The sequence below is a fragment of the Sinocyclocheilus rhinocerous genome, unplaced genomic scaffold (genome assembly GCF_001515625.1).
Source record: "Sinocyclocheilus rhinocerous isolate Xijiao unplaced genomic scaffold, SAMN03320098_v1.1 scaffold1449, whole genome shotgun sequence".
Classification (NCBI taxonomy): Eukaryota; Metazoa; Chordata; class Actinopteri; order Cypriniformes; family Cyprinidae; genus Sinocyclocheilus; species Sinocyclocheilus rhinocerous.
Genome location: NW_015664992.1, coordinates 441,610 through 458,518, shown reverse-complemented (window position 1 = coordinate 458,518; position 16,909 = coordinate 441,610). Strand labels below are relative to the sequence as shown.

Genomic DNA, 16,909 nt, shown 5'->3' with positions numbered 1-16,909 from the left:
ATTATTAAATGTGTTCATGCTGATATCTGCAGAAAAACGGTACTCTTTGTGTGATATAGATTAAGTTAACTATATTAAATTATATAAATATAAAAAACATACAGAAGCATTTTTGCCGTCTACAATTTAGAATGCCTGGAATTTTGAGTTTTAATAGACTAATAAATCAACGTGCGTGCACTCTGTGTGTGATTTGGTGATATAGCCTACTTGATAACGTCAGATAGCACATCATTACAACAACACTTACCAACAAAGTGACGAAACGCGCTGTGTAGAGCAGTTTGTCCGTTTAGGGCTACTGTAGAAACATGGTGGCGACTTCCATGTAAGGGGACCCGCGGTGCATGTAGATATAAATTGCGCAATCTAAGGTAATAAAAACATAAAGGTTCATTCAAGTAAGGTCTTTATACACCTCTGAAAACATAGTTAAGTATATTATATTGCATTTCTGTCAATAGATCGATGTAAATATTACACATTGCACCTTTAAGTACTGTAACGAAGTATTATTACTTCGTTACATTACACCACTGCCTACGGATCAATAGATTTCATCATCGTACAGTCAGCATGCATGTCGTACCCAAGTTTATTAGACCCATGTCGCACAGTGTGAGTTGCAATGATCTTATAGGATTGCAAAAATCATGCAGTGTGTAGAAGGCTTTAGAGGGCAGCCACTGAACAAGGTCACTGAATTTAAATATCTCGGTTCGCTCATCAGGAGCGACGGTGACTCACAAGGGAGTTATTTTATGTCGTAGAATAAAGCGTGACAATATCTTGAGCTTGTGTGAACCACAGACTTTAACCAAAAACCCATAGTGCTAAAATGCGAACCCATTTCTGGGTTTTGGCCTACAACAATACATCATCCCTGTAGCTCTATATTACATGCACAAATATGGCATTACCCAGATAATCAATTCGAGACAAGTGAATGTCAGTGGAAATTACAGTTCATGGACCATATGAAGTGTTGCTTCGGCAGCCGATGAGTCAGTCTCTACATCCTATCCAGTGAACAATACACAGCTACAAGTTTAAAAGACCCTTCAGTGGCTTGCTGCTGCCCACCACAGTGTGGAGGAAGGGCTCTTAATACTCAACAATACTGCGCTGACTGGTTGGGAGAACGTGTGACTAAGGGGTCAATGGTTAGCTAGTGTGGGCTACATCTGTGCAGACAGATTCCCTCTTCAACCCTAAACAATCTGTTCGACCATTCAGCTCGCCATCTCTGTCTGTTTGGACCGTAATACATAAATGTGGCCCAAACATTCATGCATGTGCTGCACAGCTGATGCTCTCTCTAGTTAGGAAACCTCGTCATGTCCTCTTTCCAGCGTTCCTCCTGTACCGTATCTGTTTATCTCTGTCTTTTCGAATGAGGGCTTTGGCTCTGTTTCTCAAGTGCAGGCTCAAGAGGCGACATCAAAGCCGCAGTGGGTGTGCAGCTGGGATGAAAGGCTTGGTCCTCACCAGTGAAAGAGACGAGAAAGCTTGGCCAGTGGCATCACTGCCATGTCGCATTTTGTTATGCAGCATGCTGCCAACATTCTGATGTGCACTGAGATGTGATTATATGGACTGATGTGTCTTTTAAGAGAATAAATCTTCTCATAGTCTGAAAAAGCACATATTGTCCAGTACGTTTGATCTTGGTCTTGTTGAGTCACTACAGATAAATTGTATGGTCTGTGCTGACTGGTGTATATGATCTGCTCTGAATCATCCCTTTCTTGACATGGACTCAACCTACTCGTGGCCTGGCCTGGACTCAGTCTTGAATGAGCTTGTCTCCACTACAACACTGTTATCAAGTGATGGTTGGAGTGCTACAACATTGTGCATCATTGAGCTGTCTGTCCAATATGTGTGACTCTTGTTAGTATGGTCATGTGGTGTGTTCAAGCCCTCAAGGAAGTTTTACAAGTATTTTACGAGTATTTTATGAGAAGTATTCATGAGTTTGGAAGTCATTTTGGTCGGAGCAAGATGGTGATGTACCTTTTCTACCAAAAATTAAGCTTAAAATAATGAATAATGAATAAAGAATGTGCATCAGGGGTGTTTTTGCTTCACAGTAACTTCTTTTACATTAGTACAAACTGCACTTTTTAAAAGCATGTTATCCTTAAATGTGTTAAGAAACATAGTCATGAAAGTGTACTTGTGAAAGCGGTGTTTTAAGTACATTTTAACTGTATGCACTTACATTTAGCACTACAGTTGCACAACAGGGTGGTAATGCTAAGTTATGAGTTATGTAATCAGATTACTTTTTCAAGTAACTAGTAAAAGAGTGCATAACTTTTAAATTTACAATGAAACATCTGAGTTACAAATAAGTAGTTTAAGTTACATTTATTCACTGTCTCCTATCCCCATGTTAAGAGAGGTTTTTTATTTATTTTTTTTTTTTTAAATAAATAAGCAAGCCCAGCTCAGGTGACGAAAAGTAATGCATTACTTTCCATAAAAAGTAACAAAGTAATGCAATTAGTTACTTTTTATGGAGTAATGCAATATTGTAATGCATTACTTCCACAAAAAAAAAAACTTCCCCAAACCATGGTTAAGTTACATCAACTTCACATAATAAACCACAAGCAACATAAAGCCCTCAAACAAACATACCTGTATTAGTTACAGGAGGATATATATATAGGTTTTTTTTGACTAGTAGCTACATACGCTGATTATATCGCAGTATCCAGTACTCTAACATACCACATCATTTGGGAAAGTGTGCATCAGTTAAGTAAGCAACTATGTAAACATGTATTATGCCGTTGATATGTTACTGGGCCGGTGTGATTAGCTCCAAATCCAAGGATAAACGTTCACCACCTGTCTGTGTCCAAACAAAGAGCTTTTAACACATTTCAATCACTACTCCCACATTAGCCTTCCAGGGTCAGGGAGTTTCCACATGCTAATGGAAAGTGATGCAGGTTCGAAATAATAATATCACAAACCTCAGAGATAAACACAACCGAATAAATGTTTATTGCGGCAGATACGATTGCATAAATTTTCACCGCTACAGAACTACAAACTGTGCATTCATTCAGAACTGCTTATACTAACTTATATGCTTTCTCACATACCCCTACTAACGAAAATGAGTATTTTGGCACTCAACAGCTGTATGATTGGAAAGGATCTTTGTGATAGATTGGGCCCGTCTCAGCTAATTGTATTTATCCCCTCTAATGAAGCCATTACAAACACTTTGCTACAACTTGAAGTAATGAAGGCTCATCCTTCATTCAGTCATCCAGGATGAATCACAATCTAGTGCATAGTACTCAATGCAACTAAAGGTCAGTAAAACCACAGCTGTAATTAGTAGCGTGTGCTGCTGGGCAAATGCAGAGGACACTGAAGGCAAAAAGACAGGGCGAATATCCTGCTTTTAACGTCTAAATACTAAAACGAGCTCATCATGCTGGACATTGCAGGATGTGCAACCCAAAGCATCCATCAGTCATGGGGAAGCCCGTGCAGCGCGTCACAGCAGCATCAGCACCAGCACCGAACACAGCTAAGATGAACAGCACAGTCTATACATGCCACTGATGCATTTCATCAACAACTAACATCAGTGGGCAATGCATCAGTGTTTCTCGATAATCCCTCCGCCATGGTCAAATCAGATATCTCTGCGGTAAAGAGACACGGTTTTGCTGCACATGGCGTCTGTATCACTCACCTGTGCTGTTCGTATAAACGACACGAGTGTCGGTGAGGATGCTCGGGTCACTGTGAGATCTCCCTCTCTGCACAACGCAATCTTCTGATCCATCTGATGTGGCCATGGAGATGAGAGCAGACGGTAGAACACAGAGAAGCCGATCTGCGTGTGTGGATATGAGCAGCGAGCGTGCCGCGGCGGTGGATGTGATTCAGTTTGACAGCAGCAGCAGCAGCAGCAGCAGCGCTGGAGGAGGAGAGCAGTGCGCCTGCCCTGCGTGTGCTGCTGATGATGCCTGAGGCGCATCTGGCCACAAGATCGGGGTTTCACTTGCATTCATTAGCATTGTTATTAATTTGATGACATAAGTGGTTTTAATGTGTGGACGAACATCAAGTCGGGTTTGTGTGTTTTTGCGTCGTCATATGTCATGCAATCAGCGTTATCTGAAACAGATTGAAGAGAAGAGTGTTACAGTGATTTGTCAGAGGAATTAAAGAATAGTTAGCATGTGTCGCCCTCTTGTGGGCTCTTTATGATAGTGGCGGAGGAGCCACACAGACGTCTGATGCTGAGAGCCGAAACTTTCACCAGCATTTGAAGTGACAGAATCCATCAGATCAGACTGACTCAGAAATGTTTGGGCAGATTAAAAGTAACACACAAGGCAAAATATTGTGGGTTTTCACATAGGAAAGAGAGACTCATATAGGCCTATTTATCATATTCTTTTTTTAGCTAACGTTTCCCAAAAATATTTCCGATTGCTGAACATTCAAAACGTCCAGTTTTTAGTGTTTTCAAAATATATTTCTTGGTTATGCAAATGTTATAGACCTAGAAAACGGTAAAGTTCCATTCTATAATTTTGCACACAGACGTCTGATGCTGAGAGCCGAAACTTTCACCAGCATTTGAAGTGACAGAATCCATCAGATCAGACTGACTCAGAAATGTTTGGGCAGATTAAAAGTAACACACAAGGCAAAATATTGTGGGTTTTCACATAGGAAAGAGAGACTCATATAGGCCTATTTATCATATTCTTTTTTTAGCTAACGTTTCCCAAAAATATTTCCGATTGCTGAACATTCAAAACGTCCAGTTTTTAGTGTTTTACAAATATATTTCTTGGTTATGCAAATGTTATAGGCCTAGAAAACGGTAAAGTTCCATTCTATAATTTTGCAAACATTTTTGAATGTTCTCTAGAACTAGTTCTGAAACTAGTAGTATCGTTTAAAAAAACGGTAGATGTCCAAGCAAACAAACAAACAAACAATAAATAACCCTTCCACGAACGATGTAGGCTATAAATAATGCTTTTGTGGACGATATTGAAGATAGGTAGCCTATCTTTGAACAAATGTTCTATTAATGTTACTGGAACGTTTGTTCATCACTTTAAAAGAACCTTTACAGAATATTATGTAAAACAAATATTGTATAAACATTAAATATATATATTTTTTAAACATATAGCTATATTACACACTATTTAGCTAGTTCTACATATTATAAAGATTCAGAAGATTTAAGGACACAGTATGTTGTAAAATTACAAAGGTAATTGTTTTTGTTATATCAGTCTTTTTTTCACATGCATTTGACCAACAGATGTCCTCAGCGTGCGGTGTTCCGACCACAAGTTCGAAACAGTGAATCATGGTTCAATTGATTCGATGATTCGGAAGGATTCATTTCTCCCATTACTAATGCAATTTTTTCCATTTATATGCACCAATATAGAAATACGTAGCATTATTTACCAAAATATTTCACTACAACATTTAAAGAATGTAACACGCCACGTGAACCTTTCTGCGCAAGTGAATCGTTTAGGGGTTTTGAATCGCTTCGGAAGAGATCCGCCCTCCACACAGATACAGTAAAGATGGCTGAACGCGGTAGTGAATCTCGAGTTGATATTATTGTAGCGAACCATGTGTCTAAAAATGAAGCTGACCTCAGAAGTGTTCTGGTTACAAGTGTTTTGAATTTAGACAAGCTCGACACCGACCTGTACAGGTAAACAAATCAAAATATAATGACTATATTAGAGTTACTGTATTAGCACCACAGTACAACAGGAATCTGAATGAGTCATTTCGCTTAGTATTGAAAGCCTTTCCACACACACTAACAAAAAGTGCCATGCTTTTCTTTCTCACAGAGGGACACATCACTGGGTTCCTCGCACTAAACGCCTGTTCGGGGGCCAGATTGTTGGACAGGCTCTTGTAGCTGCAGCCAATTCTGTCAGTGAGCATCTCTTTGCCCATTCACTGCACTGCTACTTTGTGAGAGCAGGTACATTCTCTAATTACATATAGGCTTATGCATATGGAAAGTGTGGTTTTTCCTTTTTTCGAGAAGCCTACCCATACATACAAAAAAAATATATATAATAATAAAAAAATATCGGTCCTGCCTTCGGTTGTGCAGGAACATACTATTGGGCTTTTTTTCTCAAGCATTGTGTGTTCCAGGGGACCCAAAGGTGCCTGTGTTGTACCAGGTGGAAAGGACTCGGGATGGCCGCAGTTTCTGTGTGCGATCTGTCAAAGCTATTCAGCACGGTCAGCCCATACTGATCTGTCAGGCGTCGTTTCACATGCAGCAGCCGAGTCCACTGGAGCATCAGTTCAGCATGCCCTCGGTCCCTCCGCCGGACACACTGCTCACCGTAGAGGAGCTCATTCAGCGCTACCTCAGGTCTCAGCCAAAACAGCGTGTTTGCCATGGCGCATCGTTTTAAATGCTGCACTTTTATGCTTGATTTTCTTTTTGTTTTACAGCGATCCAAACCTGGCAGACAATACACGACAGGGTCTGAATAAAATACTTGCTGATGAAGTTCCTATAGAGATCAAGCCAGTCAACCCACCTGATTTTTACAGGCGTGTTGCCATGGAACCAAAGAAATTATTCTGGGTGCGAGCAAGAGGGCATATAGGTATAACGAGCATGTCATCCAGCCACTTCTTTACAGTAAAAAACACTTATAATTAGGGTTGCAAAGAGGTGGAAAATTTCCGGAAACTTCCCAAAAATCCCTGGAATGTTCCAAAAAAAAATCCTGGAAAGTTTCCAAAATTTCTGGAATGTTTCCGAAATTTAATGGAAATTTTCCACCTTTTTGCAACCATGCTTATATTGATGCCATGTGCAATATAATTAAGATGCTGTGAGAGGTTCAAATTAAAGTTGCGAGATTGTTTTTCTTTTCAAATGGATGAACCTCAAATTATTTTTTCATCGTTGAGGGTTCCCGCAGTCAAGAAAAAAATGAAAATACCAGGGATTCCCTTGTGAAAAAGAAGTACACTTCTGCACACTTTTTATGGAAATAACATACTTTAAAAGAATATACTTAAGTGCAAGCCGAATGTAATGTTTTCGAGAACTTAGTTGCATTTTAATTAGAATTAAATGAGAATGTATCATAGTTTAAATTTATATCAAATGCAGTTAGTTACAATTTAGAGTGCTTTTTCACGTTAGAAGGATTTCATTTTATTATTTTTATTAAAAGCTTTTATGGTAAACTAAAATATATTTTAATGTAATTCCTATCAAAATTTTTATGCCATTTATTTAAATATATTTATAATGACATGTTAGATGTGATGATTTTTTTAAATATACACTTATATATTTAATTATTTAAAGTTCCCTACAATTGCACATTCAATACAGTTAAGCACACTCCTTCTTTTTCATGAGGGTTTTTAAACTGCATGCCAAAGACAGAAGTGGAATTTAATTAAATCTTTACAGACATCTTGACAAATCCTATTGTGAATAAACATTTGTTTTGGCTACATTTTGCTCTGAAATATTAGTTGTTAAAGTGCAATCTTTAAAATGATCATTTATCTTATCTAAATCATCTTATATAATTACCTTATCTAAAAATCTCAGTCATGTATTAAGTGGTGTACAATCAGATGAACAGCCAATATTGTAAGACAAAATCCTGATCACCCTCGTGTGTTCATTTTAGATAATGAGCAGCTGACTCTATGTTACTTATTTAACATTTCATAATTTTGTATTGTGTCGTGTCTCAGGACCTGGTGATATGAAACTGCACTGTTGTGTGGCAGCGTACGTATCGGACTACTCTTTCCTGGGCACGGCCCTGTTACCTCACCCGAATCACAGGGCCCAGTTTTCCGCCTCGCTGGATCACGCCATGTGGTTTCACAGCACATTCAGAGCAGACGAGTGGATGCTGTATGAATGCGAAAGCCCGTGGTCAGGTCAGCAGTTTATGCAAGTTTATGGAGTTCCTTAGGAACGAACATGTGCCTGATGACTTGTCTAGGATGGTATATGATAATAAGAAGAACTTGTGATCTGTGAATGTTTTAATATACCTTTATTTCCTATAAGGAGGGAGCAGAGGTTTCGTCCAGGGCCGCTTGTGGAGGCAGGATGGCGTTCTCGCAGCTTCCTGTGCACAAGAGGGAGTGATACGAGGGAAGACTGTTTCTCAGAGTAAATTATAGAGGATTCAAAATATATTACTAAATAGTATCAGATTCTTGAGATGCCTTACAATTAGTGCTGTCAAATTATTAATCGCATCCAAAATAGTAGTTTTGCTTAGGCTGCGTCTGAAAGCCTATTTATTAAGCATATATAAATACACACACATGCATTTAAGAAAAATATATTGTTTATATATTAAATATATTTATATATAATATAAATTATATGAATATAAATCCATACATGTAAATATTTTCAATATATATATATTTACTGTATGTGTATTTATATATACATAAATATACTATATAAACTACATAAAACTTATTTTGGATGCGATTAATTGGGATTAATCGGTTGACAGCACTACTTACAATAGTTTTTTTGTTTATTTGTCATAATTATTACAACGCACAATCAATGTCAAGATTGCATTTGGTCTGCAGTGCTATAGAATATGGCAGTATATGAAATAACAACACTTTATGATTTTCTTTTTTGTCCCTTATGCTAAACTGAATTAGATTAATCCTGTTTAAAAGTGTACATCATAAATGAGGAAATGTCTTTGCAACTGAGTGTATATTTAACAATGGGATTTAGCATCTTCATTTTTGCAGTTTTGTTTAGTTATGACCAAAACACTTGAAGTCTTACATGACAAACTCCAGTTATACAGCGAGTTGTACATTTACAGGCGCTTTAATTATTTATATCATTATTTATAATTATTATCAATAAACATAACAATCTGAGGTTGTGTTGTACGTTTTGTTTCTTTGTTTTTTGTGTGTGTGTGTGTGTTGTATGTTTCTTTGTTTTGTGTGTGTGTTGTTCGTTTGTTTTTTTTGTGTGTGTGTGTGTGTGTTCGTTTGCTTTTGTGTGTGTGTGTGTGTGTGTGTTGTACGTTTGTTTGTGTGTGTGTTGTACGTTTGTTTGTTTGTGTGTGTGTTGTACGTTTGTTTGTTTGTTTGTTTGTGTGTGTTGTACGCTTGTTTTGTGTTTGTGTGTGTGTGTGTTTGTTTTTTTGTGTGTGTTGTATGTTTTTTGTGTGTGTGTGTGTGTGTGTTGTTCGTTTGTTTGTTTTTTGTGTGTGTTGTATGTTTGTTTTTTTGTGTGTGTTGTACGTTTGTTTTTTGTGTGTGTCTGTTGTATATTTGTTTGTTTTTTGTGTTTGTGTGTTGTATGTTTTTGTGTGTGTGTGTTGTACGTTTGTTTGTTTGTTTTTTTTTGGGTGTGTTGTACGTTTGTTTGTTTGTTTTTTTTTGGGTGTGTTGTACGTTTGTTTGTTTGTTTTTTTTTGGGTGTGTTGTACGTTTGTTTGTTTGTTTTTTTTTGGGTGTGTTGTACGTTTGTTTGTTTGTTTTTTTTTGGGTGTGTTGTACGTTTGTTTGTTTGTTTTTTTTTGGGTGTGTTGTACGTTTGTTTGTTTGTTTTTTTTTGGGTGTGTTGTACGTTTGTTTGTTTGTTTTTTTTTGGGTGTGTTGTACGTTTGTTTGTTTGTTTTTTTTTGGGTGTGTTGTACGTTTGTTTGTTTGTTTTTTTTTGGGTGTGTTGTACGTTTGTTTGTTTGTTTTTTTTTGGGTGTGTTGTACGTTTGTTTGTTTTTGTGTGTGTTGTATGTTTGTTTGTTTTTTGTGTGTGTTGTACGTTTTTTTGTTTGTTTTTGTGTGTGTTGTACGTTTGTTTGTTGTTTTGTGTGTGTGTGTGTGTGTGTGTGTGTGTTGTACGTTTGTTTGTGTGTGTGTTGTACGTTTGTTTGTTTTGTGTGTGTGTTGTACGTTTGTTTGTTTGTTGTTTTGTGTGTGTGTGTGTGTGTGTGTTTTGTACGTTTGTTTGTCACCTTGCTGGACTGACATTGAATCATCTATAGGCGATTAATACATAATTTTAAACCTCAATTTGTACATTTCATTCTGTCCTTTGCTCCTTTAATGACTTTTAAATGGTTATGCATCTTCACACGCACACATTTACTTAGCTAAATGGAAATGTGCCATATACTTCTGTTGATTTTATACATTTTATTTTATCGTTTGTTTGTTTGTTTGTTTGTTTGTTTGTTTTTGGTTTTGTGTGTGTGTTGTACGTTTGTTTGTTTTTTGTGTGTGTTTGTTTGTTTGTTTTTTGTGTGTTGTACATTTTTTGTTTGTTTGTTTTTTGTGTTTGTGTTGTTTGTTTGTTTGTTTGTTGTGTTGTGTGTGTGTGTGTGTGTGTGTGTTGTACGTTTGTTTGTTTGTGTGTGTGTTGTACGTTTGTTTGTTTTTTGTGTGTGTTGTACTTTTGTTTGTGTGTGTGTGTGTTGTGTGTTTGTTTGTTTTTTGTGTGTGTTGTACATTTGTTTGTGTGTGTGTGTGTTGTACGTTTGTTTGTTTGTGTGTGTGTTGTACGTTTGTTTGTTTGTTTGTGTGTGTGTTGTACGTTTGTTTGTTTTTTGTGTGTGTTGTACGTTTTTTTGTTTGTTTGTGTTTGTGTTGTACGTTTGTTTGTTGTGTTGTGTGTTTGTGTGTTGTATGTTTTTTTGTGTGTGTGTTGTACGTACGTTTGTTTGTTTGTGTGTGTGTTGTACGTTTGTTTGTTTGTGTGTGTTGTACGTTTGTTTGTTTTTTGTGTTTGTGTGTTGTATGTTTTTTTGTTTGTTTGTTTTTTTGTGTGTGTGTTGTACGTTTGTTTGTGTGTGTGTTGTACGTACGTTTGTTTGTTTGTGTGTGCGTGTGTTGTACGTTTGTTTGTGTGTGTGTTGTACGTACGTTTGTTTGTTTGTGTGTGCGTGTGTTGTACGTTTGTTTGTGTGTGTGTTGTACGTACGTTTGTTTGTTTGTGTGTGCGTGTGTTGTACGTTTGTTTGTGTGTGTGTTGTACGTACGTTTGTTTGTTTGTGTGTGCGTGTGTTGTACGTTTGTTTGTGTGTGTGTTGTACGTACGTTTGTTTGTTTGTGTGTGCGTGTGTTGTACGTTTGTTTGTGTGTGTGTTGTACGTACGTTTGTTTGTTTGTGTGTGCGTGTGTTGTACGTTTGTTTGTGTGTGTGTTGTACGTACGTTTGTTTGTTTGTGTGTGCGTGTGTTGTACGTTTGTTTGTGTGTGTGTTGTACGTACGTTTGTTTGTTTGTGTGTGCGTGTGTTGTACGTTTGTTTGTGTGTGTGTTGTACGTACGTTTGTTTGTTTGTGTGTGCGTGTGTTGTACGTTTGTTTGTGTGTGTGTTGTACGTACGTTTGTTTGTTTGTGTGTGCGTGTGTTGTACGTTTGTTTGTGTGTGTGTTGTACGTACGTTTGTTTGTTTGTGTGTGCGTGTGTTGTACGTTTGTTTGTGTGTGTGTTGTACGTACGTTTGTTTGTTTGTGTGTGCGTGTGTTGTACGTTTGTTTGTGTGTGTGTTGTACGTACGTTTGTTTGTTTGTGTGTGCGTGTGTTGTACGTTTGTTTGTGTGTGTGTTGTACGTACGTTTGTTTGTTTGTGTGTGCGTGTGTTGTACGTTTGTTTGTGTGTGTGTTGTACGTACGTTTGTTTGTTTGTGTGTGCGTGTGTTGTACGTTTGTTTGTTTGTTTGTTTGTGTGTGTGTTGTATGTTTTTTTGTTTGTTTGTTTTTTGTGTTTGTGTGTTGCACGTTTGTTTGTTTTTTGAGTGTGTGTGTTGCACGTTTGTTGTTTGCAAAATCATTGGGGTAATACCATTTTATTTTGTCATGGGACTCGCCGTGCAGGAGGTGTCGCTCTTTTATTCGCTCTTTTAAATTTTATATAAAATTTCAATGGATCAGTTATTGATTTATTTTGTCTTCATCAGAAGGAAGATGGTTAATGATTGTGATACAAATGGATGAATCTTCTTTTATCTTAGTTAATGTATATGGTTTTAATAGATCTCTTATGTCAGAGATTTCTTTGCTTGTTCTTGAAAAACGGCACGAGTTCCCCTCTGCTTACTTGATTATTGGAGGAGATTTCAGTGAAGCCCCTAATTATTCTGAAGACCGATATCCTCCAAGACAATGTCAAAATGCTATTAATCTGGTCATTTCTGTCAATCTCTAGATTTGATTGATGCATTCAGATTTCTGTATCCTTGTTCCACCTCATTTACAAACTCAAAAATCTCGCATTGATTTATGGCTAGTCTCTGTTTCTTTGATTTCATCTTTGTCTCTTGTAGTCCTTCACCACTAACTGATCATTGTGGTATTGATTTAATATTGAAGCCAAAAAATTCTAGAACCTATAACCCTGGCTACTGGAAATGAAACTGTTCCCTGCTTCTTAATGATTCTCACTGCGCAGCTATAAAAAATTAAAAAAAACAATGATATCAAAACAAGGACAGATGTATCTTTTATTGCCAAATGGGAGCTCCTTAAATTTGAGTGCAGAAAATTTTCAATTTATTTTAGTAAAAAACTTAAATATGCAAAATAAAATATAAATATGCAGTTATTATATTTCTGATCTTTTAAATAAACAGCTCTCAGAAGAAGATCAAAACAGGCTATTTTCTTTACAAGAGGAATTCAATTCCTTGTATCTTGAAAAACCAAAGGGAGCTTTTGTAAGATCTAGAGCCAAATGGCTTGAATTTGGCTAAAAAAATTCAGCTTGCTTCTTTAATCTTGCCAAACAACATGGACGAAAAAGGTCAATTCACTCCCTTCAAATTGATGGCTCTATTTCCTCTTGTAAAACTCGGATATCTCAATTTGTTTTTAATTTTTTTTAAATGATATTCTTCTGCGTTTGATAATCTTGTGGCTGATTCCTTTTCTTGATAAAGTAACTCCCTTTATTCCTCAAATCTCGGAACGTAATAAATCAGTTTGTGATGTGCCACTTATGCCTTTTGAATTGTATAAGGTTTTCTGGGATCACATTAAGGACTTGCTTTTTGAGGCTTTAAAAGAATGCATAGATCAAGGAGAACTAACCACCTCTATGAAACAAGGTTTAATCGTTTTAATTCAAAAGCCAAATAAAGACATTCTTAATTTAGATAACTGGAGCCCTATATCTCTCCTTAATATAGATGATAAGATTCTGGCAGCCGTGTATGCAAATCGTCTTAAACAATGACTAGAAGAAGTACTTTCAGAAACACAGTCTGGTTTTATGAAAAATCGACATGTTTCCAATAATAATTTACCTTATTTTAGATTTATTCGATTATTCTGATTTGGTTAGTAATGATGCTCTTATTCTTTTTTTGAATTTTTAAAAATCATTTGACTCCGTGGAACATAATTTTATTTTTAAAGCTTTAGTTAATTTTGGGTTTGGTAATAATTTTGTTTGTGTTGTTAAACCTTTATACAATGATATTAATAGCTGTGTTTCTCTTTCCAATGGCACTTCTCCGAGATTTTATGTTATTAGACAGGGATGTCCCATTTCTCCCTTTTTGTTTTTACTCGCTGCAGAAACATTGAATCTGTATGTAGTTAATTGCACTGGTTTAGAAGGAATTCAAATTGGAGAGGAAAAATTAATCATAACTTCATAAGTCAATTGGCCGATGATACATGCATTTTTTTTAAAGAATCAGTGTCAAGTAAATTTTATAATTCTCAGTCTAAATAATTTTTCCAAAGCCTCTGGATTAGTAGTTAATACTAAAAAAGTGAAATAATGTTTATCCATGATTCTGAAGTGACCTCTGTTGATGGAATGTTAGTAAAGGATGTTGTTAAATACCTTGGTATTTAAATCTGTAAATCAGCCCAAGAAAGAATTTCTAAATTAAACTAGATTCTGCCAGACGTATATTCAGTTTGTGGTTACAAAGAGATCTTACCATTTATGGCAGAGTTTTGAAGGTATTTCACGCTTTATTTATCCTTCTATACCCCTTTATATTGATTCTAACACTTGTAAATCTATTGACTCTCTTCATTTTAAATTAAGGTGGAACACATAAAACAAATCCCTAACACAGCCATAATCAAAGGGAGGGTTGAATGTTTTAGATGTTTTTTTTTTACCTTAAACCAATTTTTTTTAAATAAACTGGCTAAAAAAAATGTTTGAAGGGGAATTCAGTTTAGTATGATTTTCCAGAGATGTGGAAATGTACAGTTTTTGCTTTCTTGTGATTTTAAGTCCACAAGACTCCCTGTGAAGCTTTCAAACTTCCACAAGCCAGCTTTAGACTCATGGAAGCTAAACATAATTCCCCCCCTCGTATTATTTGGAATAATCCATATGTTTATCAGCTCGTTAATCTGTTTTCTTCCCTGATTGGTTCTCCAAGGGCATTGTGTTTATCTCAGATTTAATAAGCAACAGTGGAGATTGTTATGCTTATGTTGATTTTATTAATAAATATGGCATAAATGCTTCAAAATGGGACTATACTGTTCTTACAAATTCCATTCGTCCTAAGTTGTTCTTTTTAATGAAGTCTTATAAAATATATAGTAATTTTAGTTTAATTATCCCTCAACTATTTATTCAAGGGGTTAATATTATGGATAATAAGTGTACAAACAAATTTTTTAGAAACTTTGTTACTGCTAATAATGCTTCATCTTTTAAAGCTTATGGAAATGTTAATTTTCAGAACGCTTGGACAGTGCCAAGCTAATTTTTGTTTAATAATAAAATAAAAGAAGTTCATTTTAAAATTATTCATCATTATTACCCCCTGCAGCAAATATTTAAGTACATTCATACAAAATCTTTCTCCACTCTGCTCTTTTTGCCAAGAAGAGGAAGAATCTCTCTCACATTTATTCTATTTATGTCTTTATACGAAACAATTCTGGCTTCAAATGTCCCCATATGTTCTTGTTGTAATGTTAATCTGTTTCTTTCTGATATTGCTATTTAAAAAAAAAAAGTTTGTTCGCGTGGAGACCGTGGCACGCCGGAAGTGACGTCTCAAACGCGGCCGTTAAACGGTTTGTAACCGCTAGGTGGCCATTCCGCGGAGACCGACAGCGTTTAAAGCTGCGGGGGTTTGTGTGTTTGATTATTATTTACTAAACATCAACCATGCCGCGAGTGTACATCGGCAGGCTGAGCCATCATGTGCGAGAGAAGGACATACAGCGGTTTTTCGGCGGCTACGGGAAGCTTTTAGAGATCGATCTGAAGAACGGGTGAGTTTTATTAACGCGAGGCCGCGGCCTCATAATGACAACAGCTCTACTACATGTTCAATGCATTTTGTTGTAAAAAAATATATATACTATTTTATAATGCATTGAAGAAATCGCACGCGATGGGATGTGTTTTAAATGCTTAATGTGGTGACTGGTTAGTTGTATTCCTCTAAGTTAGTCGAGGTTCTTACCGCGTGTTCAAAATGGCGGAGGGTTTGTTGTGCACAGCGCTTGAGCTTCTTTCATACGACCAGATGGTATTTATTAAAGCTTTTAAATTGGTCCGTGATTCGGAGACACAATATATCATTCCGAAGGGTGATCGTTTATGTAAGAGTTGGTCGACTGTAGTTAATACGCACACTAAACCTCGTTAGCAGTGCTTACCTAAATTCGCAAACGCTACAGCGACGCATCGATGTTGGTATGTCGGGCGCATTATTTCTTCCACACTTAGTCGATGTATTTATAAATGCACATTTTGGATACGTCTTGTGCTATTTCTCCATTATGTAGAATGGGGCCCGTGCAATTTCTGTATGCGTGAAATACCCGGATGACCCCACTACATCTGCCAGAATGCACAGCGTTTGTGCTGCCAACATGGCGCTCGACACCGAGCAGCGTAATGCAAGTTAAACCGTATTGAACAAAGCACTAATGCGAGTACATAAATCAATTTTTTTTGTTTGTTTTATTTAGGCTACTTACCAAAACCTGTCAATTCAAATACAACTAGACAAATCAATTGGATTAAAAAAAACAAAACACACACACACTACTGTGTGTACATGAGTTTATTAGTGCTGTCAAACGATTAATCGCATCAAAAATAAGTTTTTGTTTACATGATATATGTGTGTGTACTGTGAATATTTATGTATATATAAATACACACACATGCATGTATATTTAAGAAAAATGTTATGTTTATATATATTAACTATATTTATAGGGATGTAACGATTAACCGTGAGCCGGTTGAAAATCGATTTAAATATGTGACGATTCAAATCAGTTGAGATGCTAAACAAATCGCGATTCAATTAGGGGTAGGAGTTTATATGAGGGGAACTTACTGTCTTTCGATGGTATTTTTTTTATTTTCTTGCCTCTATAATGCATATTAAGGTTCATAAGTGCAGCGCTGCTTTGTTTACAGCGGTAACCAAGGAAACGCTTTAAGCGCCACCTGCTGGCAGAGAGTGAATCTGCGCCTCGTTCAGTTCTGCTGTTTCGGTTTCATGCAGATATATTTTATGCATAGTTTCACAAAACTGAAGTTAAACCATTCTGTTTTTATGTATTTTCTGGTAATCCAATAAACATGCAGGACATTCGTATTTAAATCGTCTTTTTGCAGTTTAATATTCACAGACACAGTCTATATATATATATATATTTATTCATCAAAAATAAGACAAATTCCATGAAATTCCGCATTTATACAGTAAATTCCGTTTTTGTGACTGGAGCAAACGAATATGATAAGCTCATTGTGAGAGTAAAAGACGGGGACATTGATGTTTATTTACTTGGCATTGTGTCTCTCCAACTAGGTGACAACGTAGCGTTAAATCACCATTCAACAGACTCAAGCCACCACCGCACTGCCG

The 16,909-nt window shown here is 36.5% G+C and overlaps 2 protein-coding genes and 1 pseudogene across 2 annotated transcripts in view; 2 read left to right on the top strand and 1 right to left on the bottom strand.

Moving 5' to 3' along the window:
* LOC107730624 (phosphatase and actin regulator 3-like) overlaps window positions 1-8,148 on the bottom strand; it is a 69,096-nt gene extending 60,948 nt beyond the window's left edge. Inside the window, exons 1-2 of the mRNA XM_016541493.1 lie at window positions 8,089-8,148; window positions 3,725-4,152 (exon numbers count right to left, since the gene is read on the bottom strand). Of these exons, the coding sequence (XP_016396979.1) occupies window positions 3,725-3,830 (106 nt within the window). The 5' untranslated portion in view covers window positions 3,831-4,152; window positions 8,089-8,148. The remainder of the gene's footprint in view (window positions 1-3,724; window positions 4,153-8,088) is intronic.
* LOC107730625 (acyl-coenzyme A thioesterase 8-like) lies at window positions 5,601-8,378 on the top strand. The gene is made up of 6 exons (XM_016541494.1): window positions 5,601-5,734; window positions 5,880-6,016; window positions 6,196-6,421; window positions 6,505-6,662; window positions 7,780-7,971; window positions 8,105-8,378. Exons 1-6 carry the CDS (start codon window positions 5,601-5,603, stop codon window positions 8,218-8,220), a joined length of 963 nt encoding a protein of 320 aa, XP_016396980.1. The 3' UTR covers window positions 8,221-8,378.
* Window positions 8,379-15,074: 6,696 nt separating this feature from the next.
* Window positions 15,075-16,909, top strand: part of LOC107730621 (serine/arginine-rich splicing factor 6-like) — an 8,818-nt pseudogene continuing 6,983 nt past the window's right edge.

Excerpts from the sequence above, each read along its gene's own strand:
- LOC107730625 (XM_016541494.1), top strand. The coding sequence starts at position 5,601 with ATGGCTGAACGCGGTAGTGAATCTCGAGTTGATATTATTGTAGCGAAC. Across the intron at positions 6,663-7,779 it reads GCGAGCAAGAGGGCATATAG|GACCTGGTGATATGAAACTG; the intron begins GTATAACGAGCA and ends GTCGTGTCTCAG. Across the intron at positions 7,972-8,104 it reads ATGCGAAAGCCCGTGGTCAG|GAGGGAGCAGAGGTTTCGTC; the intron begins GTCAGCAGTTTA and ends ATTTCCTATAAG.